Here is a 23,928-nt window from a genome sequence, read left to right on the forward strand (position 1 = left end):
GACTGCTGCTAACTATGGCTAGAACTGCTGGAGCAGCATTAGCATTAACCACTAATCGCACAAAGTGCTAGCTCTTTCACCATTCAGAGGTAAGTAAATTGGACTGTAGCTTGCATGTTTACTGTGTTAAAACAAGCCATGTAGGACAAAACGCTAGCTAAGGGTTCCTCAGCGTAGCGATGTCGGGTGGCATTTGTGTTGCCATAGCGCTGTGGTTAGTAGTTAATGCTAATGCACCCAGCCTTAGTGGAAATCTGGAAATCGAAGCTAACTGTAAATAATCAAAAGTGCTTTACACACCCAAATAAACAGTTTACAGGAGAGAAATCTGTGTAGATTAACATCCAGCGCATGTTTTACTTTTAAAGAAAATGTTTTTTTTAAAGAATTACAGCTTTTTTTTACTTAGACTCCCCCAGTAGTGAGATCTGCTGAATTTGAAGAAAAACATGGCGACACCCTTATTCCTTATGAGTAAGCCATTTTTCCATTTTAAGGTCATTGGTTTCTCAATATATCTGGAAAAATTATCTTTTTAATTGTTCATTAATATTCAAAAGCTCATTATCATGGTCAGCTGTGATTGGTTGCATCATATAAAAATACCAGAGCAATAACTACAGAGCAGTATGCTGATAACCACCAGTCTAACTTTATTTATAGGGTTTAAATGCCATGTTGCACATTTAATGCGGTGTAGCACAGTTACAGCTGTTACCACTGAGGTTTATGAATCTTACCCATTGGCAGATAATAAAGGGTACGTAAGAGTCACCCCATCTCTCGGCTCTGTTTCTCACTGTCGCATGTAAAAACACTTGTTTTTGTCTTCTTTATTCTTTATCAGTTCTTTATACAACATCTTATTTACACTCATAAAGCTATGGTGCATTATTTTGCAGTATAATACCTATTATTGCATTTCAGGTTATTAGCTTTTCAAAACATCTGGAAAAATGATCTTTTTAATTGCTCATTAATATTCAAAAGCTCATTATCATGGTCAGCTGTGATTGGTCGTATCATATAAAAATACCACAGCAATAACTACAGAGCAGTATGCTGATAACCACCAGTCTAACTTTATTTATAGGGTTTAAATGCCATGTTGCACATTTAATGCGGTGTAGCACAGTTACAGCTGTTACCACTGAGGTTTATGAATCTCACCCAGTGGCAGATAATAAAGGGTACGTAAGAGTCACCCCCATCTATAACTGAAATAAGTGCTGAAATGCTTTATTCGTGAATGTTCCGGCTGGGGCGTGTGGATGAGTAACTAACGGGTGTCTCACCATGAGCCAAAACACTCTTTCAAGGGGACCCTATCTGTAATGCGACTCGAGAGACGATAAGTATTATAGTAATCTACGGAAGTCTGAGATTTTTTTTTTTATAGCGTAAAAAAACGAGGGGAAAAGAAAGAGACAAAAGAAGAGTAGCAGTCTAGCACGAGCGCGCTGTTAGGCAGGCTGGCAGTGATTGTTTTTCACTCTCTGTGAGAATGTGAGCAAAGAGCAGGCGAACGGGTGATGGATCTAACACAAGCACGCGTCTGGCGACCGAAAAAAATCAATCACTGTAATGGCTGATGCTTCTGCTACGATACCCAGCAGAATGGAACGGAGCTTTAATGTGATATGCAAACAATAAAAACGGAGTGCAATTCTTTCTCAATAAAAGAAGGCACTTTTCTCACAACAAACCCTGCTTGAACAGGAAACTAATGTCGCCATCCTTCCGACCATCTGTCTCCTTCTCTCTTTCTCTCGCTCCCGTCGCAGGGAGGCACTTGTGGATGAACCTGGCTCTGATGAATGCAGCGCTGGAGGTACAGCAGAGGAAAGACCATATTAACTGCTGTCAGAATTGAGCTGTCCCATCTGTAATGACACACACTGCTGGGGTGGCTATGAAGCGGTGGTGCATTTTGCTGATGCTTCAATAGTCCAGACCTGGACTGCAGCTCAGGTCATGCCAGGTTTTTAGTAGAGCTGTAAGATAAAGCATATTTTTATTGTTATCGTGATATGAGTTTTTATGGCAAGTACATTGTAAGAGCTGCTATAATATAATGAATAACAACAAACTCACACTTTAATACCAGCATGCAGTAACGGAGGAAGATCTTCACACTGTAGACTGAGGTGGAAAGGGACAGAGTGAGGTATTGCGAAGTAGAGTGAGGTAAAGTTAGATAGACTTAGAGTGAGGTAGAGTGAGGTTGATTTAAAAAGACTTAAGTAGAGTAAGGTTAAGTGGGGCAGAGTGATACATAGGGAAGTAGAGTGAGGTAAAGATAAGAAGACTAGAGTAGAGTGAGGTAGAGTGGGGCAGAGTGAGATATAGTGAAGTAGAGTGAGGTAGAGTGGGGCAGAGTGAGATATAGGGAAGTAGAGTGAGGTCAAGATAAGAAAACTAGAGTAGAGGGAGGTAGAGTGGGGCAGAGTGAGATATAGTGAAGTAGAGTGAGGTAGAGTGGGGCAGAGTGAGATATAGTGAAGTAGAGTGAGGTAAAGATAAGAAAACTAGATTAGAGGGAGGTAGAGTGGGGCAGAGTGAGGTATAGTGAAGTAAAGTTCAGTAAGCTAAAGTACAGTGAGGTAAAGTTAGGTAGATTAAAGTAGAATGAGAACTCTCTCGTGAGGTAAAATGATGGAAAGTGAGGTAGAGGTAGAGCGAGGCAAAGTGCAGTAGAACAGGGGAGAGTAAGGTATTGTGAGGTAGAGTGAGGTAAAGTTAAGTAAGCTAATGTAGAGTGAGGTAGATTAAGGCAGAATGAGGTATAGTGAAGTAGAGTCTGGGAAAAATGAGTGCAGCCAAACCAAGTGCTGAAAAACCTTCGAAAAAAAAAGAAACTAATTTAGATCTTAATTTTTAATGTTTTACATCGATATCGGGATCTCCAACATCGATTTCTCCTCCATCTCATACAGCCCTATTTTCTAGTCTAGGCTGCAGCCAGCACCATGTGTCACATAACAGTTCTGCAGGTATCCAGGTAGTTCAGCAGCCAACCACATCCTGATGTGGCTATTTGGGCCTGAACAAATTCATCTATTGTTCCTGCCCTCCCTCCGTCCTGCCTCCCTCCCTCCCTCCACGCTCAGACTACACGCACGGTGCAGATGGCGTTATTTGTCCAGATCCTCACTCGGCTAATGGACTAAAGCCCAAGTGGGTAATTTGCGCTGAGAAATATCAAGCCTTTCATCCACTCAATCCTCGCACACAGCCTACAGTGTCACCTTTTGCATTGCAATGTCAACAGCCTGCCACAGGCGCTTTGGCACAAGGACACAATGGGCCTGGAATTAATGTAGTGTGGTAGAATTTGTGGGGCATAACTGTGGTTTGATGGCCACCAGCAACACAGGGGCACCACACCTTCTCCTCCTCTGCTGCTGGTGCCAGTGGACCTTGCTGGTGTTGTGATCAGTATGAATGGCACTGCACACAATGATCTGCTGTGGTAAACAGGCTCTCATGAGGGGAGGAAACTCATTTACACTTAAAGGATGGATAACACATTCTAAACTACACATCTGTTATGGGTCTAGAGTTCCTGGGAACATTGATTCTGGTAGCATTGATTTTTCACACTCAAATCCAGAGATGTTATCGGGATACATTTCCCAGTAATGTTCGGACATTGTCATAATTATAGATATAGCCCTCAAATGGTGTTTTATCCAGGATACACATGATCATACTTGTGTAAACCTCCCAGGACGCAGGTTATAACATCCTTAGCATAAATGGTCCAAAACTATTATTTTTCAATCATTTACAAAAGTATCATATGTCTTAAAAGCAAGAATTATTAGGCAGATGCAACAGCATCCCCATCTTGATATCATTCCATAAGAACCCATAGACAGTTACTGTACACTCTGCACACTGCTTTTAGTTTTTACACTCCTGATTTTTACCCTGACTTTGCCCTGACTTTGATTTCTGCCAGAGGCTATTGGTCACAATCATTACAACCCACTGTGCTGTCCACTGGTGATAGTAATGCCTCCCCCTTCTATGACGCATTCGTGGTACACATGTGACACTGTGGATGGAGAAATGTTAAATGCACAACTTCAGAAAAAGTAATGCTACATCCATCTGTCGCCCACTATCAGACCTCACTCCAACTCCCATAGTTCGCATCGCCTTGGTATGACTCACTCACAAGATAACGCCTCACAACGTATACAGGTGCGGGTGTTCCCATGCCGTTCTCTGAGGTAACACTTCATGATCAATTTACACACTGCTGTCCCATGACTTTTGGCAAGTTAATCAATGATGATTACACTAATTTGCCACAAACCTTAGTATGTGTGTTTTACTGAACTATTTCTAATTGAATCAATATCACATTGAATCAAATTGAAAATCAAATAAAATTTAGAATTTAGATTTGAAATAATTCTGAAAAACAGCGGTGGTACCCAGCCCTACACTCTAGTGTTAATAATAAATAACTTTTGCTAATTTTCTTTTGCTTCCATATGTTGGTATGAACCAGAGACTGTAAAAAAAAGATGGACGCCGTGTCGCCGTTACCATTCATTCAATGAAAAAAATCTTCCGCCATGTTGGCGATCCTGATACCCGAGTCTGCACAGTAGAGACCAGAGGAGGGAGAAAGACTGTGGAGAGACCGCCTTCTCATTTAAATAACCCCGCCCCTGAGGGCTGCCTCGAGGTCACAGGCTGCAGAGCGGAGCGGAACTGATGGTCTGTTATTGGTCCCGCCCTCAACCAGCCCTTTTACAATAACCACACCTTTTTTTAACAGAGCTGAATAACATTTTTAAAAACGAATTCTGTGGGGTTATAAAAATTTGACAATATAAGCAGAGCTTACACTAGCTGTTGCATTTAAATAATGGAGGTAGAATTACAGTATATTAGAAAAAAATGTGATTGAAAGTTGTCTGTTTTGCCATTGAAACCTATGGGGACGGGTGGGGTTACACAGCTTTCTGCAGCCGAACAGCAGGGGGCTCCCGACCTGTGGAGGCTTCACTTTTGAGAGACGATGCTCTGTCCAGCAATACACAGTCTATGGTATGAACGCAAACAAGGCAAATAAGGACTAAAACATCATTTATTTTATTATTTTTTGTACCAGACCAAAAAATCGAGCTACAAGTATAAACCCACCCTAAAAGAAAAAAAAAACCCTGGAGCTTCTTATTCACTCATCAGTTTTATTCATTTTACTACATTTTCTCACATCTATCTTTAGTGTAAGTCAGTGTAACTGGAGTTAGTCCGCGAAACATCCAATATTTATAATTTCTGCTCCCTCTCTCTGATCACTCCATTTTCTTCAGTGTAAACCGATGGTGTAATTTAATAGAGTTACAGAGAAACATCTTGGAAAAGTTGCCTGTGAAACTCGAGCCCCCCTTGAGATTCGCCAGATAAAAAATGGTTCAGGCCCTGAGTGCACACCAACAGAGCTGTCTCTATGGCAACCAGACTGTTTCTCCTCCCCCCTACACATCCCACTGTTTCTGTCAGTATAATTGGTCCAGTATATCAGCGTCGGACTACTGTATTATACTCTGCGTATGCTAAGAGAGAACGTGCTTTGATTGAATGCTGTCTGAGCATACACTGTTTTCATCATGGGCTTCCCTGATTGATTTTTTTTTTTTTACAAATCATATTGTGAGCTTAGGGTATTGGAGCCGGAGTCGATATACAGTTGCTCTGTGTCAATTTCCAAGCGTTATCCTATACCTAATGAATTGTGTTTTTCATCAGTGAAGATTGCTGATATGGCCTTATATTAGAACAATCTAAATACTCCACTAAGTAGATCTTGCTAGGTTTGACGGACCTAATTTGTAAATCCGATCTGATTGTTTTTACCAGTCTTGCTTTGAGATATGTGAGGTGCCAAGGAATTATTTTGTGAATGAATGAAGTTCAGCTTATATTGCGCCTTTCTAGAAACCCAAGGACGCTTTAAAATTTACACGTTTACACACAAGCACATTACACATCAGCACATCACACCGGTGAGAAGCGGCAGCCAATAGCGCACAGCGTACTCTCAACCGGAAACAACCGTTCACCTGGAGGACTGCATCCAGCACTGCAGCATTTACCCAGGACAGAGTGGCAATCCATATCTGGGTTCACATACTGGGTCATACATAACACATACTTACACATATACACCAGATCAATTTCAGAGTATACCTTTTTCTGGGCAATTTGTAGTAACCAATTTACGTGATATCCATGATTTTGGACTGTGGGAAGAAACTTGAGTCCCCGGAGGAAACCCACGCAGACAGAGGGAGAACATTGAAACATTGAAAAGGTGCTAACCACTAGGCCACCATGCCGCCCCATTGTAAATATTCATTGTAAATCCTAGCTTTTCTGTGTGTGGGCGAGTGTTGTCCTGCTGAAAAATATTCGCCAGATCATAAAATCATGAAGTCTCTATTCTCAAACCTGATCAACACCAAATCCCAAACAAAACCTCTCCTGTTGAACAACCCGCTGGAAACCCTGGAAGTTGCAAGCCTTGAGAAGCAACACATGTTGTTGAAGGATGTTCCTCACATATCACTTAGATGTTAGTATTTCTTGTTTGAATGTGATGGCACCCCAGATCATTAGACCAGCAGTTAGGGCAGGGTGCCACTCTACAGAAAGGATAAAAGTGAAGCACTCACCACAAGATCTCCATACTCAAACTTGACTAAAAGTATATATAAATATACTAAAATATACTAAAAGTATACATAAATAAATAATCTTGTAATCTTCTAATAAGTTTGTGACTTATCTTAAGATGTGAAAGGGTGTTAGACTTTAGTCTTTTAAAAATCTTTATTGAGTCTTTTTAAAGTCTTCTAGTGTATGATTAGCATTAGCTATATTAGCTATATTAGCTATAGACAACAGTGTAAGGTGGAGACATTTCTTGGAAGCCGTTGCTGTGTGTGGGTGAGCATTATTCTGCTGAAAAATGCCAGTTAGAAGTCCTGCCATGAGAGGCAACACATATGGCCACAGGATGTCCTGCACATATCTCTGAGCTGTTAGTATTCCATGTATCACTATTATGAGGGACCGACTGTTGAATGCAATGGCTCCCCAGGTCATCACACCAGTGGTTGGGGGAGTTTGTTGTTCCACAGCAAAGGCAGGACAGAAGCGCTCACCACAAGGTCTTTTATACTTAAGCCTGAACATAGTGTGACTGCAAACAGAACCTGGATTAGTAGTGTCACACCTTAGCCTGTGTCTGTCCTGTGTTTTTCCCTCTTTTGGTTTTCTGTGCTCCTGATCTGTTTTCCTGTCTTGTGTCCCCAGCCATGTGCTTTTTTGAGCACATGGCATTGTTTTGTAATTGTCCTGTCTCTGGCCTGGCCCCACCCTAGCCATTAGTGTTGTCACCTTGTGTCTTGTTTGTAACCCCGCCCCCTCATTACCGGTCCTCACCCTCCTTGTGTATAAATAGCCCTTTGTATGAGTGTTTCTTGTCAAGTCTTTTGTATCCATGTCCTCTGTATATTATGTTTATGGGTTTTGTAGTTTGCATTCCTTGAATCTCTGTTTCTTCAGTCCAGATCTGTTTTTTTTTATCTTAGTAAGTGTTCCTAGTTTGTTCATTTTGTATTCTTAGTGTTTTATAGTTATTCTATGTTAAGAGTTATGTTTTTAAGTTTCATGTTTCCTTAGTTTCTCTTAGTCTTTGTTAAAAACATATATTCTTGTTTTTGTGAGTTTTTTGCGCTACCCGTGTTTTGTTTTCTGTTTTGTTTTTATTTATCTTGTTATTAAATTTATACATTTATATCTGCACTTACGTCCATCCCTCCTCAATCGTGACAAGTAGCTAAAGACAAAGAACTACAGTATATTTTTAGCTGTCCAATGAAAAAAAAACTAGTCTCCATTTTTGTTGATTTTTTATTTGCTACACAATTTAAACAGACAAACTGTGTCAACATTTCGTGAGGAACGGACCAATAGAAACTCCTCAAAATGACCTGAAATTAACTATTTTTTACATTGACTTCCATTGAAAGTTTAAAAGGTCTTTTCTCTCTCCTGTAAAGTTGCTGTTTTGGAAATAAGTGTTTTTCATTGGACAGCAACGATATACAGTACCTATAACTAAATGAACAGACTTAAATGATGTGCTCCATCTGTGCAGATGGCCTCATATTAGAACAACCTAAATTCTCCACTAAGTAGGTCTTGTCCATTTTCAAATCTTTTCTGATTATATTCATCAGTCTTGCTTTAAGACATGTCTTTTATACTTCCACTCAGTGTCCACATCGCGGGCAGTGAAGCATTAACGGGACAGGACTCTTCCAGTTCTTTAACTCCCTTAAATTTCTGATTCATTTGTGCCTGAGGCAAAGGCAGAGAAGAGCCGTTTCCTTTAAAAGTGGGCCAAAAATCACGGGCCAGCGTGATGCTCCTCTCCAACTGGAGCCCTTTCTGAGAGAAAGAGAAGGGGGGATTACCAACATAATACTTCACCCTGCATGTTCCCTGCAGTCAGGACCTTCCCAGGGGTCTGCTTGAGCCCTCACAAAAGCATTGATCCCTCCTTATTGATCGGCTTTATGTACCACTTTTTCTTCCTCTTCTCTCGTCCATCGAGCTGCGTGCTCACCATCGGCCTGTCTGCATACCGTGGCATGTTGGGACTTCAGATGTGTTTGGATAAGTGTCCGTGTGAAGCTCACAGCAGGACACGGGTGGTGGACATGCTAGCTTGTTCTCCATGTCCATAATGGAAGGCTGGAAACCACTTAGCCTTGTAGGCCTTCAGAGAATTCAGATAGTCGCTATAATGGGTTTGGTTGATTATCACGGTGAACAACCAGTACAGGTGCATCTCAAAAAATTATCAAAGAATATCATTGAAAAGTTGCTTTATTTTAAGCAAACTAATTCAAAATGTGAAACTCATATATTATATAGAAGAATTGGTACCACTTTAATATAAGACTACCTTTATAAAGCGTTTATAAATGGTTTACAATTAGTTTATTAATGGTTACTAATTAGGTTGTAAATGCCTTAAGAATCATTAATAATCAGTTATAACACATACATAGAAAGAAAGGGCAACAATCTAGATGGCTGTGGGTTCACTATTTGGCAAACAACATTGTTGCCCTTTCTATGTATGTGTTATTAATAACTGATATTAATGATTTACAACCTAATTAGTTACCATTCATAAACTAATTATAAACCATATTTAAACCCTTTATAAAGGTAGTCTTATTTTAAAGTGGTACCAGAGAATTACACACAGAGTGATTTGTGTTAAGTGTTTATTTCTTTTTTAATGATTGATGATGATCAAAAAGAAAGATAAATTGGTTCTTTTTGGGCAGTGTGGCCAGAGTGCCAAGCCAAGTCCTGCTGGAAAATGAAATCTGCAGCTCCATAAACGTTATCAGCAGAGGAAAGCATGAAGGGACTTCACCAGTGACATGACATGTATCTCCAAACCATCACTTCCTTTCCACTCTTCCTCCAGACTCTGCTCCCTTGATTTTCTAAATGAAATGTAAAATTTACTGATGATCAGTGATGGTTTATATATATGAATTTCACATTGTCAACTGAAATACTAAAATTACTAAAGTAATTTTCAATAATATCCTTAAATAAAAATGGTGCAACAAATGGTGTAAAGCTGCTTTGTGACAACGTTTGTATTTATTATTTATTATATAAATAAATTTGAATTGAATTGCAGTTGACCCTGACAGAAAGCGGTTGCATCAAGCCGCCGCTGCTGCTGCCGTTACTGCTGTTACTGTATAATATCTGCCTGCACTGCGCTGTTTAATGTCGGCCATGAGTTAAGAAAAGTGGTGCATAGGGCAGTTAAAGTGAATGGGTTCCACTGTGTCACTTTGCTGAGTCAAATGTGCCGGATCGATACGGTGACAGGCTCACTGGCCTTTATAAACCTCAGGTCATTTATTTGTTCTCCCTGTCACCGGTCACTAATTACACTTCAGACTTTATGGAGTGCTATACAACTAATGTGCAAATCACTCTATAAACATCCACTTTTCATCCTACACTCTTTAAAAACGGGTTTCTCAGGGCTTCCCTGGTAAACACAGCGGCTGTACTGTGTATAGGACCATTGCAAATCAACGAGCCATTCAGATGCATAAAAGCTTCTTTTTACAGTTCAGAAAATGAGTCATTTTGCCTTAATATGCTACACAGTTACCTCTATAAAGTTGTGATAAACAGTTATTGTATTTTCTATGAAATCAGCTTTTATCTGGCTTGTTGTTGCCTTACTGTCTTCAATTTTCTTGATGGAGATCATGCAATTATTTGATTTTATGTTCTTTAAATTATCTTAAATGAAAATGAACTTAGTAATAATGTGCTTTAAATTATGTTAAGACAACATTTACATGATTTAAAGATTTAATTATGAAATACAACTAAAAACTAAAACTTATGGCTGAAATTGCACTGCTGAGGTAAATGTATGACATAGTTCTGCTAAGGTAGCTTGCTAGCAGTGGAACATAATGAAAAACACGTGTGTGTGTGTGTGTGTGTGATTTCTCAGCTTGTGAGGAATTCTTGTGGTAAAAAAAGAAAAGTGAGAAAAATGAGCAGATTAAATGTATAATAAATGTATAAGGTGGGTGAATTAGTGAATATAGGTACTGCGTATTTTCTAAATGAAATACAGGATGGTTGCATAGAAATATTTTCTTTTAGGAAGAGGTGAAACATATTTTTTTGGGAATATTTTTTTATAGCTATGGCTTTGTTATGTGTGTTATTGTAAAGTACCACATGGTTCTGCATTATCTTGTTGAACAATGCATAAATGTCCTTAAAAGAAGGTAATTACATGTACACTTTTGCATTAATGCTGTATCACAAAAGTGTAGCACAAAGTGACCATTTACCACAATAAAGATCTGGAAAACTGATATTGTGCTGGATATGGTACCCCAGTAGTTGCTATGGTGTTGAGTGGTTGATAGGTGGTTGCTGTGGTGTTACTAAATTGTTGTTTGGTGCTTACTCTGATGTTGATACAGTATATGGTTGCTATAGTGTATCCAAGGGGTTGCTATGGTATCACGGGGTGGTTACTATGGTTTTGCTAAGTGATTACTAGGTGGTTGATATGGTGTTGTTAAGTGTATGCTAAGAGGTTGCAATAGTCTGCCATGTGGTTTGCTGGTGGATGTTTATGGTACATTAGAATCATACAGCCTGCTGCGATAATGACAGGCAGGTTCGATACCCCAGTGGTTGCTATGGTGTTAAGTGGTTGCTATGGTGTTGAGTGGTTGCTATGGTGTTCCTAATGGTTGTTTGGTGTTTCTAATGGTTGTTTGGTGCTTAATCTGATGTTTGTACATCATATGGATGTTATAGTGTTACAAGGGGGTCGCTATGGTATCACGGGTGGTTACTATGGTTTTGCTAAGTGATTACTAGGTGGTTGATATGGTGTTGTTAAGTAGATGCTAAGAGGTTACAATAGTAGGCAATATCGTTTGCTAATGGATGTTTCTAGTACATTAGTATCATACAGCCTGCTGCGATAATGACAGGCAGGTGCGATACCCCAGTGGTTGCTATGGTGTTAAGTGGTTGCTATGGTGTTGAGTGGTTGCTATGGTGTTCCTAATGGTTGTTTGGTGTTCCTAATGGTTGTTTGGTGCTTAATCTGATGTTTGTACATTATATGGCTGTTATAGTGTTACCAGGGGGTTGCTATGGTATCACAGGTGGTTACTACGGTTTTGCTAACTGATTAATAGGTGGTTGATATGGTGTTGTTAAGTGGATGCTAAGAGGTTGCAATAGTATGTCATGTGGTCTGCTGGGGGATGTTTCCAAAACATTAGTATCATACAGGCTGCTGCGATAATGACAGGCAGAAGCGATACCCCAGTGGTTGCTATGGTGTTACTAAATGGTTGTTTGGGGCTTAATCTGATGTTGGTACATTATATGGTTGTTATAGTGTTACCAGGGGGTTTGGTATGGGACCACGGGTGGTTACTATGGTTTTGCTACTAGGTAGTTGATTACTAGGTGGTTTATATGGTGTTGCTAAGTGAATGCTTCTAGTCCATTATTTTCAAACAGCTGACAGTGATAATGACTGTTATGCTGGAAGCAGTAATATATTGTTGAAAATCAAGCATTTTTAAAATTGAAATCATAATGATTTTGGTGCACACATTTTGTATTATTTTTTAGGTATCTAATACATATGCAATTTATTTTAGAATAAATTTTGTCTAACATGAACCATGACCCGAGCACTTTCTCTTAACTGAAGATTTATCTCTGTACACTCTATAAAGATCCCTGTATAAAGGTAATAAAGTCATAGAGAAACATTTTTCTGTGTATATTTTCACAGGCATGTACTGCTAAGCTTGTCTTGCCGTGTTCTTTAACAGAACAACCAACAATTTGTTCAAATTCAGTGAAACAGAGCCTACATTCAGTCTGAGGCTGTTCTGAGGTTTGGACATAAATAAACGTCTGAACGGGTCTCCTGAGCTCTTCTCTATTTGTCTATGTCACCATATTGTCAACTTCAGTATAGAGGAGGAGGTAGCTTACCATCCCAGCACAGCTTGAACATGGACACCGGTCATTAGTGGGCTTGTGCTCCATGAATCACTAAACAGTAGACAGACCACAGAGTGGACGGACAGCCAGAATCAATGCGAGGTGGATCTGCTGCGCTGTCCCTTTCGCAGGGGCCTGTAGGGGTATTAATATAATTGACCTTTGGCTAAAAAATGACATGTTAAATTGGCAAGTAGTACCGGAGCCACACATCATTAGAGGGAGTGGGGATGCTGCAATGCCTTCCTTATCTCAATGGTATGACAATATATTAGATATAAATGATAGATACTAGTGGAAGAGTGTAAAAATACAGTAAGACATTAAATTTGCTTGTTTTTAAGTTGATTGCAAACAGTATGAACCCAAGATAATTTCATTTATTAATATACAGTACACCTTAAAGTTTTTTTTTTTATTATTATTATTGTTTAAAAATATTCTGCATTGTAGATTAATACTAAAGTCAACCAAACTATGAAGATAAACTGGAAGCGTTAAACAAACCAGAATATGTTTTATATTGGCTGGATTTTCTCAGTCAGCTTCATGAGGTAGAGTCTCCTGGAATTCAGGCTTTCAGTTAACAGCTGTGCTGAACTCATCAAGAGTTAATTACTTGAATTTCTTGCCTCTTAGTGTGTTTGAGAGCATCAGTTGTAAAGTAATGTTCTAATCCATAGTATGGCAAGAACTACTCAACTAAGTAAAAAAAAGAAAAATACGACTTTAAAAAATGAAGGTCAATCAATCTGAAAAACACACACTAAACACCACCACCATGCCAGTGGTGCTAATAATGATCCACCATTGAAGAACAGGGTAAAAGAAGGATGATAAAAAAGTATGCAGAGAAACATATATTGCATAGTAATTATTAAAGTGCAAAGTGTCCAATGAAAAACAAGTATTTTCGTTTATGTGGATTTTTAGTTTACTACATAATTTGAGAAGACAAACTGTCTCTTACACTGTGCCATTTTGTTTTGATCAAATGGACCAATAGAAATACTTCTAAATGACCTGAAATAAACTCTTTGTACATTGACAGTTTTTTTTTTTCTCTCACCTGTAAAGTTGCTGTTTTGGAGATACTTGTTTTTGATTGGACAGTGACGATATGCTTTGTGGAGCTGAAAAATTGATATCAGGTGTAGAAACAAGGAGGTGGTCATAATGTTTTGGTTAGTCTGGGTGTGTAAGTATGTAAGTATGTAACGTTATATTATAATGTTACTATAATTTTATAAGGCATGCTTAAGGCAATGGAATTGGTTAAATGCCTAAATAATGCATGTAAAACAATGTACATAGAGTTCAGGTTTGTGTATAATTCACTATTACAGGACTTTAACTACAGAAAAACAGAAATGTGCTATACAGCATTGCTATAGATCAGTACTCATGTTTTCAGACAGAAGCAGATCTGCTCAGTCTTGTGGTCACTACCCTCGTTACTCTTACAGCCAAGCTAAAGTTTGCTCGGGATTGGATAGAGTCTGCAGACCTTTAATTTAGGTCAGCAAATTTGTATGAATAAATAAAAATAAGGGAATGAAGTCTCAGGGAGTGGTGGTTTATGGTTTGTGTCTGGGAGTACAGACTGTATGTGCAGACCTATTTCTGCCCACAGGGTAAACACAGTGTCTGGGAATAGCAATGTGCTTGCCAGACAAAAAGACAGGAAGACACAAGAATGCTATTCCCAGTATACTTCTCCTTTCAGAGCTTCTTTTGGAGAGAAATAAGTGGAGAGAGTTGACGTGAGTGTAGAAGACTGTAGTAGTAAACACTGGTGACTCAATCTGCAGAAGCACAGAGCCTTGTTTTGGTTGTACTGTTCTTGAATGATGCTGTAAACATGGCTTGGGCATGCATATTTCTCATCTACTGTATAACACTCAAAGAATGTTCTCTGTAGGGAAGCAATACAGGTGCTAGTTCAGTATTTCATATAAAGACTGGACTACTGAAAGACTATTCAAAACACTGGACCAGCCCCTCTATACTTGATGGCAATCCTCAAAACCAGATCTGTACCAACAGCCTCTCCTTCATGTTTTAAGGACAGTTCGGCTTGTTGTCTTCAAACGTTGTCTGTAGATCCATCTTTTTAAAGGGTTCTTAAATTAGAACTTGTACTAATTAAAGTCTGTATTCATGACTTTATTCGACGTTTAGGTGTAGTATGTCAGCATCATATCTTTAAGTATTGATTGTCATAAAAAAACAAAATAAATACTGGAAAAGTGTGAATGGCTGATGAGAATAGCTCTACTGTTGTAAATTCCCAAATATAATAGCTTTACTGAGGTAAAGCTCTTCTGAGGTAAATTTATGACTAGAATTTCCCTTCTACAACAGTAATGATTAGAATAGCTATACTTAGGTAAATGTATGACAATCATTGCACTTCTAAGATAAATCTATAAGTTGACGTGCTATATTGAGGTAAATTAATTTAAAATAAGATATCATCAAAATACTGATATATATTGATTATACTGAATACTGATTATATATTCTATAAATCAATGATTAGAATTGCTCTACCAAGGTAAATGTATGACTAAAATTGTACTACTGAGGTAAATCTACATGTTGAAGTGCTCTGTTGAGATAAATCAATGATTTATGAATGAACTGTGTGTGAAATAATGAATGAAAAGTACTGCAGGAACTTTACCTCCAGTGAACAGCCCACACCTCCCTCACCCTCTCCAAACACAGCAAGAATCGGTTAAGTAAAAAAAAAAATACATCTTAACCAGCCCTTTTTCTGCTCCTGTAATGATGTATCAAGGCTTGAAAAGGAGAGCAGCACCTTTTAATGCGCTCTGAGTATAAAAACGGGTGATAAGAGGCACTTTAGAGGCTGCCAGTGCTATTTACCAAGGCTAATTGAGCCAAACCCCCTGTAATACTGTAATATGGATTTCAACAGGTCGTGCTCTGTTTGCACATATAATTAGAGTTCTCCGAGGGTGCGCTCAGCAGCTGAAGCAGCGACAAAGAGGGAAATAAGGGGGAAGCAGCATAGCGGGGTGTTGGTGTGGGACTCGTGCGCTGTGCTGTATTCAGCGCTGAGTGCTGAATAACTGCTGTAGATTAGCGTCTGACCCGAGCACAGGGCCTCGCCTGCGTTAAAGGATGGCGTGTACTGATGCTGCAGAACCATATTATAAAGAGGGTTTGCAATGCCACCTCATTAAAGTCACTTCAAAGAGTAATTGCCTCATTAATGTAACTTCAAAGCCTAATCAGCGATACATTTCTAATTTACTGATGACACATCTACCATTTTTCTCTCATACACACACACACACACACACACATAGATGAAAGACAAATGAATTAATCATCTACAAAGTTAGATTAGTTGGAGATTAGTTGGATCACCCTCTTCTAAAATCAATAATTATCAATTCACCGCTACATGCTACCACTTGACCCGCTGTACGTTGTGGAGATAGCAGGCTGCCCACCAGGCCAGGGTCATGTGGAGTCCTGTGAGCCAAAAGTCTGGACACACCTTCTCTTTTTCAATGTGTTTTCTTTATTTTCATGATTATTCACATTGTAGATTCTCACTGAAGGCATCAAAACTATGAATGAACACATGTGGAGTTTTATGTACTTAACAAAAAAAAAATGAGCTGACCTCCACAGTCACCGGACCTGAACCCAAATCCAGATGGTTTGGGGTGAGCTGGAGCACAGAGTGAAGAAGGCAAAGAGGCAACAAGTGCTAATAAACACCTCTGGGAACTCCTTCCTTCAAGACTGTTGGAAAACCATCATTTCAGGTGGCCACCTCTTGAAGCTATTTGAGAAAATGATGCCAAGAGTGTGCAAAGCAGTAATCAGAGCAAAGGGTGGCTATTTTGAAGAAACTATAATATATATATATATATATATATATATATATATTTTTTTTTTTTTTCAGTTATTTCACCTTTTTTTGTTAAGTACAAAACTCCACATGTGTTCAAGAGCTCTTTAAGCCATACCATAGAAAAATTTTTTTTTTTTGTAAATGAAAAAACTTTGAAGCAGCATTGTATGAACAAATTGGTATTTCTTGCTCATGGGCCCAACCAACAGTTAGGAAGAGGAATTCATGCATTGAGTCATGAACATGAGTAAAGAACAGCTCTACACATGCATTTCTGGACAAGCCGAGAGCTTCAGAAGCAGCATCAGCAGTATAAGAAGCATGTGGACTGAGGTGGTATTGTAATACTATAGGATTTTCCACTAATACGATTAGTATGGGTTATGCAGCATTACTCACAAGCATTGCTCATTTCACATAGAAAAAGCAAGAGTATGTGAGAGAGAAGTGAAATATTTACTGTATATTCGCATGACATATGATAATCACAAATGCTGGGTTTATAAAATGAGTCTAGTGTGTGAAATATATATGCAAGTCCTGACACTGTCAGTCTGCCTGCTCTGTACTTCCCAGCAAATACTCCACCTCCCAGCATGCACTCACACCAGACATACCTGACTCAGCTAATCACATGACGCTACAGTGTTCCTGCTCACCCAGTTACTTATTGATTTCAGCTGTCCTTTCTTTTATATGTACCCCACAGTTTGCTCTGTTTCCTGCCAAGTATTGAATCTAGTTATGTAGCTCTTCTACGACAGTAGTAGCAACTTAAAAAAGAACCACCAGTGGTGTCATTATGTAATAGCTACTAGGTGGAAATTAGCAATGACTATATTGAGGGGAAAAATGGAAAAATAACTGTAGTTTTACAGTCATGCAAATAGTAAAACAGGCCTCTTTATTATCCTTGTTTTAAAATGACAAAATGTCTTACAGTCAAGCTGTTTACTCTTACTGGGATATTAGAAATTAAATATCTAATATTAAGACATTACCTAAATCTGGCCCATAGACTACACTTCGAAAGTAAAAAGTCTGGAGACACGTCTTGATTATATAAATTAGTAAATATTTGAGTAAAATTAGCTTTAAAGTTCCATGTTTTTTGTAAGTCTTTTTTTCTTCTTTTTGTAAGTTTCTTTTTTTTTTGTGGTCTAAACACCTAAGGAAATTGAATGCTGATGAGGGCTGACATCTCAACATGGAAGGGAAAACATGGGCTTTGATTTAATTCCCAAAGGGCTGTGATGTGATGCTGTTATCTGCAGACCAACCCTGAATCGTTTTTAATATGTTGACCAAGTAAGCACACAAACATATTTAAACAAAGAAAGCTTTTAAAACAGACGGGTTTTCTCAAATTTTGGACAGGCTGTACAACATGTAGACTACCTGATTACCTGTAGGGATATTTCCAAAGAATGTCTTTTTTATTAGAATCTATTTAAGCCCCCCAAAAAGGCTGTATCATCATATTTTGTCAGTGTTTGCATGAGGCAGTGCTGAGGTGACACAGTTTCATCTGTCCACCAGCATCCGGATAAATCACCCATGATTCCACTGGAATCCTTTCCATTATGCTTGGACTCTTGCGTGGCTAAACTCAGCTTAAGGCTGAAAGAAGGAGCAAAGCATCTATAAATCATGTTTAATAAGCTCCCCATAGAAAGATCAATATGCTCATAGAACCCCAGAACTTGCCTGGGCTGTTAGCATTCGTCAGTGACAACCGCACTCTGAGTACACCGGCTCACAGGGGATACTCTCACAAAACTGCAGTTGATTCTGCCACAGATGGCAGCAAAGAGAACAATGCAAGCGGAAGTTGATACTCAGCTAATGTTTTCTTATTTAAATTCTTAGACCTTTCTGAGAAGTCCATACTGTAAGATACTGGTTTAGCACCTATATTGACTGGTTTCAGTATAATGTGTAGTCCTGCCCAGCCCCATATCTGTTTCAATGAAAATTCACTACCAGTCAAATCATTTAGAGCACCCCCATTTTTCCCCCTTTTAACATTTAAGCTCCTTAGGTCCAGTCAGAAACCAGAAACGGTACAAAATTGAGTGTACAAAATTCTTAAGTAGAAAAGTCTTTAAAGAAAAAAAACAAATGAATTAAATAGTTTAAAAAGGATGTTTAATTTTCAAAAAAAAGGACTGTAGTAAATATATCGTAAAAAAACAATATTTACAAGACACTGAACTATTCACAAAAGACTCTACCTTCCAGCACGCACCCACATTGGACTTCCCTCATTCCACTGTTCACATGACAATGACACGACACATGACATTCCCGTTCTCCAAGATACTAACTGTCTCCACCTGTTCTCCTCTGTATATATATCCTCTTTTCCCCCGCTCAAGTGCTTAGTATTGAATCAAGTTTTCCTAGCTCTTCTGTGATGTGTTACATTGTATGTTGTATGTTTTGAGCTAAGATTTCCTCAAATTAATGCAACTAACACTAATAAAAACACTGTTTGGACCACTTTTAGCTTTGATTACAGCTTTATGCATTCACTGTGGCATTGTTTTGATAAGCTTCTACAATGTCACAAGACTTATTTCAATCCAGTGTTGCATTAATTTTTCTCCAAGATCTTGCAGAAGCATTGATGATGGTAGAGTCTGACCGCTGTACAAAGCAGCTCTTCTCCATCCAGCACATCCCAAAGATTCTCAATGGGGTTAAGCTCTGGACTCTGTGGTGAAATTTCTCAATCCATGAGTGAAAATGATGATCTCATGCTCCCTGAACCCTGAACTCTTTCACAATTCTGGCATTGTCATCTTGGGATATGGCCGCGTTCATCAGGGAAGAATAAAAATTACCATTGATGGAATAACCTGGTCTATATTCAGTGTATTCAGGTAGTCAGCTGACCTCATTCTTTCAGCACATGCTGCTGCTGAACCTAAACCTGCAGACCAACTGCAGCATCAACCACACATCATTTGCTTGCATCCTAGCAACTTCATTAATAATCCCAGCGGGGAGTCTGCTGTTTTTTCGCTCTTTCTGTTTTAAATGGTGCGTTTTTGCACAAATACAGGGCAATTTGAAGCTTGCAAATGGTTGGTACCTCTATACACTCTCGTGTCAGCCTCAAACACCCACACCCACACAAGAGACAAACGTGAGGCGACACTAGTGACTTGTCGCCTGCCAATGAGAATGTGAACGCAGCAGGGTCACAGACTTGTGGTGGTCATCCCCATGTTAACACTGACTGTGTCCAGACATCAGTTATTTAGAGAGGCACCCTGCTCAGCCTTGACCGGAGTGTTCAGTTAGATGGACACGTCTTACGGACGTCTCCCAGCTCAGAGCCACTTCAAACAGATGTGTCTGACGGAGGACAGAGAACAGAGCGTCCCCCTCTCCCCACAGACAGCAGAGTCTGTAGCGACACTCTGTATGTGCACGCAGGTAGAGCAAGGAGCAAGGTCCCTCATTTGTATCTGCCAAGGCTGATTAATGATATTTCATCCTCTCCATGTTCTCCTTTTCTTTCCACTGCTCCTCCTGCGCTCTCTCTCTCTCTCTCTCTCTCTCTCTCTCGCTCTCATTTCCCTACAGCTGCTGAATGCGGGGATGGGGCTGCTGGGGATGACTTCATTTAGGCCACGTCAGACTGCATTGTAATGACAGTGTAAGAGTGTTCGTACTCTGTTTCCCTACACAAGTATAGCAAAAGCTTGCGGTACCCTACGTCTCACCATGTCAAAGAAAGCACTGCTGCTGCTGCTGCTGCAGCTGACTCATTAACCCTCCCACTGACGCACACACGGATGTTCTGAGGAGCACGGGTCGTCGTATAATGGTTGTATGTCGGTACGGTAGAGATGAGACCCAATTAGAAGTACTAATCAGCATAAAGCCCTAGTTACTCCAGTTACTGCAGTTGCTCCAGTTGCCCTAGTTGCTATTTTGCAGACCAAACAAGTTGTAGCAATGTCATCCCTCCTCGTAGCAATGACATTAAATTACTCTTGATTACCAGAGGTGGAAAGTAATAAATTACATTTACTCATTTAGTTACTGTAATTGAGTAGATTTTATGAGTAATTTGTAATTTTTAAAGTAGTTTCTAAAATAGGTAATTTTACTTTTACTCAAGTACATTTTGACACAAGTAATCTACTTTGCTACACTGGAAAGCTCCCGATTACTGAGTAAAAAATAAAATGCTGGGAAAAAAACAATTGTCTGAATTTTAAAAAAATATTAATTGGCGCGGATGCACCGGCGCACGGATGCTCGCTCGTGGAATAATGAGGCAATAACGTCCTCATGCAATACAAAATGTGCCCCGCAGGACAGAGCTTTCAAAACTTCCACATCAAACCTGAGAAAGCATGTGATGGTAAGTATTTTATCATTAAACAATCTGCTTGAATGTTAAAAAAAAAAAAAAAAAAAACATTTAAATAGCAGTTAAAGCACAGCAATTGCAAGTTAAAATATAACAATGAATATAAAAATACGGTTTATAGTCAACTATATAACCATAACAAAAGTCATGGTCATTTAGGTGACTATAAGCCGTATTTTTTAAAAGTAAAGAAAAAAAATGGATCACAGAAACCTATGCCACTTGTTCTTGAAAATATTTTGCGGAGTGGTCTGAACAAATACTGCCTGAAAGGTCCAAATTATTATGTGGAATAATAGTTAATTAAAAACAATTTAATTTATGATTTGTTGTACTTTTTTACATCAAATGATTTAAAGTAACTATGTAACTTTTACTCAAAAGTACATTTTAAATTAAGTACTTTTTTACTTTTACTCGAGTAGATTTTTAGATTAGTACTTTTACTTTTACTTGAGTAGAATTTTAGCAAAGTAAAGGTACTTTTACTTAATTACTTAATTTTCCTGTACTTTTTCCACGTCTGTTGATTACCCAGGATCTGTCCTTTGGCCATCAGCCGTGGAATTACCGACCTCAGAAGCTGTCAATCCTCAGAAACACAAGAGAAGGAAGGAGCTGCTGAGAGCAGAATGGAGCATCTTCTATTCTCTCTCATAGCTGGCATAAACAGCAGGCACTCGATGTTTTATTCTGAAGCTTTTTATTCCATTGGCAGGCCTTATTTATTCCAATTGGAAGCAGATTGAAACATAGTACCAAGTCTATTTTGCTGTATGCTCTGGGTTTGGCCCAGAGCATTGCTATCCCCTCCCAGTCCCACCTCTCTATACACACACACACACACACACACACAAAAAAAAAAAAAAAAAAAACAGCAATTGAACGGTGGGATTCACTTAATCTAGTTTCAAAGAGGAAGGTGAAGATTAAACCAGTTTGTTCCCCATCATTTTCAGGGAGCAAGACTATTGCTGAATATGAGCTGTGCATAAGTATTTGTGTGTGTGTGTGTGTGTGTAAATGTGTGTGTGTGTGTAAATATGCGTGTTTGTGTGTGTGTGTGTGTGTGGATTAAACACATATTTGATTACTTTTCCTCCAAGTCCATTTCCTTCCACGCTCGCCTCCTGAGCCCCCCTGATGGATTTGTGGTTGGAGCGTGCGCGCAGTGTCGTACAGATGAGGACTCAGGACTGATTACAAAAACAAATTAATCTTTATTCAGACGGGAGTGCAGTAAATCTCTCAAAACACAAACAACTATTTACAGCTCCTATAATCGCATGTAACAAGAGGAGTCCCATAAAACCCACTAGAAGAGCGAGCCCGGGCTTTTTAATGTATGGCTGCAGAGGGGACCAAAAGCAGAACCTGAGAGTGATCGTTTATATATTCCATTCTAAAAAAAGCCACCTGCGTGTTTCTTAGGTGCAAAAGGGAATAATGAGAAGGATTTTAAGTGGAGGTGTCCCAATACAATCCAGTGCACAGGAATTGGGTCCAATCCAGGCATATATTTTACTAGATAGGGTATCGGCTATTTTAAGCCAGATCTAGTTCCAATTATTCATTTTTTTTTACACAGTGATCACTAACTCCCTCTGGCATCCGCAAGGTGCCATTAAGTGAAATTCTGCATTATGGAACTATTTTATATTTTGCAATCATTTGCAGTCTATTTTTTACAATTTTTACACTATTTTGCAGCCTGACCCAGTTCTATTTTTCACTTTTGCACAGTTCACAGAGTGCCCTCTGGTCTCCCTAAAGTACCTTTAATGGATAGCTGTCATGCTCTTTGCAATGAGGAGAAGTGAGGTGCATTCTCAGAAGGTAAAACAACAGCTTTTTGTCATAAAAGCAGAAAAAAACAGAACCTGAAATTATTCTAAACTGATCGCATACATATTCTGCATTACTAGTGGAAAAAAAAGACTTTTTGATTTCGAAGCCACACTAAATAGAACTTTTACAATCAAGAGGATGAGTCTAATGCTAATGCTAACGTTCAAATCCTAATATAAACCAAATCATACTGCATTTACCACACTATGAGGAGTTCACATTAATTTCACATCAGTAGTCAAAAGACAACAGCAGATATCATATATACAAAACAATATAAAACGAAAATAAACATATATCAGTCAATTGATTTCACTTCAGTATTTATTTAAGGTAGATCATGCTTAAAAGCGTGACCATAGTTTTTAGCAAAATACAACCCGTAATATTTGCACTATAAGACGCACTTAATAAATTTTTCCAGTCAGGTATTAAGGAGCAGTAAAGCCACTCTGCTTAAGTACAGCATTATACAGGAGTTTCAGTTTCGAATTTTAGCACCGAGGCTGGAGCAGTATTAGCATTAGCCACTAACTGCGCTAAGCATTAGCTCTTTCGCCGTTCCGAGGTGAATAATACCACCCTTTAGCCTGCTGCTAGCCCCTGCTAGCACTGCCGAAGCAGCTTTAGCATTAGCCGCTAACCACAGCACTAGCTCTTTCGCCATACAAAGATGAGTATATCGGATTGTAGCCTGTACATTTACTGTGTTAAAACAAGCTATGTGGGACGAACTGCTAGCTAATATCACCCTGGCTTACACGAACACTCAGGGTTCCTCAGTGTAGTGCTGTTGGATGGCATTTACTAGCTTTAATTGTGGCTAGCAAGGTTAGCCACTAACGCTAATGCTGCTGCACCCAACCTTAGTGGAAATCTGGAAATCTAAGCTCACTGTAAATAAACGGAAGCACTTTACTCACACAAATAAACAGGAGAGAAAATTCCAGCGCTCGTTTGACCTGAAATATATATATATAATATTATATATAAATATATATTTTAAGAATTGCAGTTTTGTTTACTTAGCTTTGCTTTACTTTATTTCCCCCACTACCACCACCCAGTGGCGAGACCTGCTGAATTAGAAGGAAAACATGAAGACACCCCTGTTCCTTACTAGTGTCTCATAAAATGCACCTTATAATTC

At 39.0% G+C, this 23,928-nt stretch overlaps 1 protein-coding gene across 1 annotated transcript in view; it reads right to left on the bottom strand.

Moving 5' to 3' along the window:
• Positions 1-1,402: 1,402 nt before the first annotated feature.
• The window catches only part of efcab11 (EF-hand calcium binding domain 11), a 114,232-nt gene continuing 91,706 nt past the window's right edge, over positions 1,403-23,928 (bottom strand). The window contains exon 6 of the mRNA XM_049463868.1: positions 1,403-1,994. Coding sequence (XP_049319825.1) covers positions 1,973-1,994 — 22 coding nt within the window. The 3' untranslated portion in view covers positions 1,403-1,972. The remainder of the gene's footprint in view (positions 1,995-23,928) is intronic.

Source organism: Astyanax mexicanus, chromosome 14, assembly GCF_023375975.1.
Source record: "Astyanax mexicanus isolate ESR-SI-001 chromosome 14, AstMex3_surface, whole genome shotgun sequence".
In the NCBI taxonomy this organism is placed as follows: Eukaryota; Metazoa; Chordata; class Actinopteri; order Characiformes; family Acestrorhamphidae; genus Astyanax; species Astyanax mexicanus.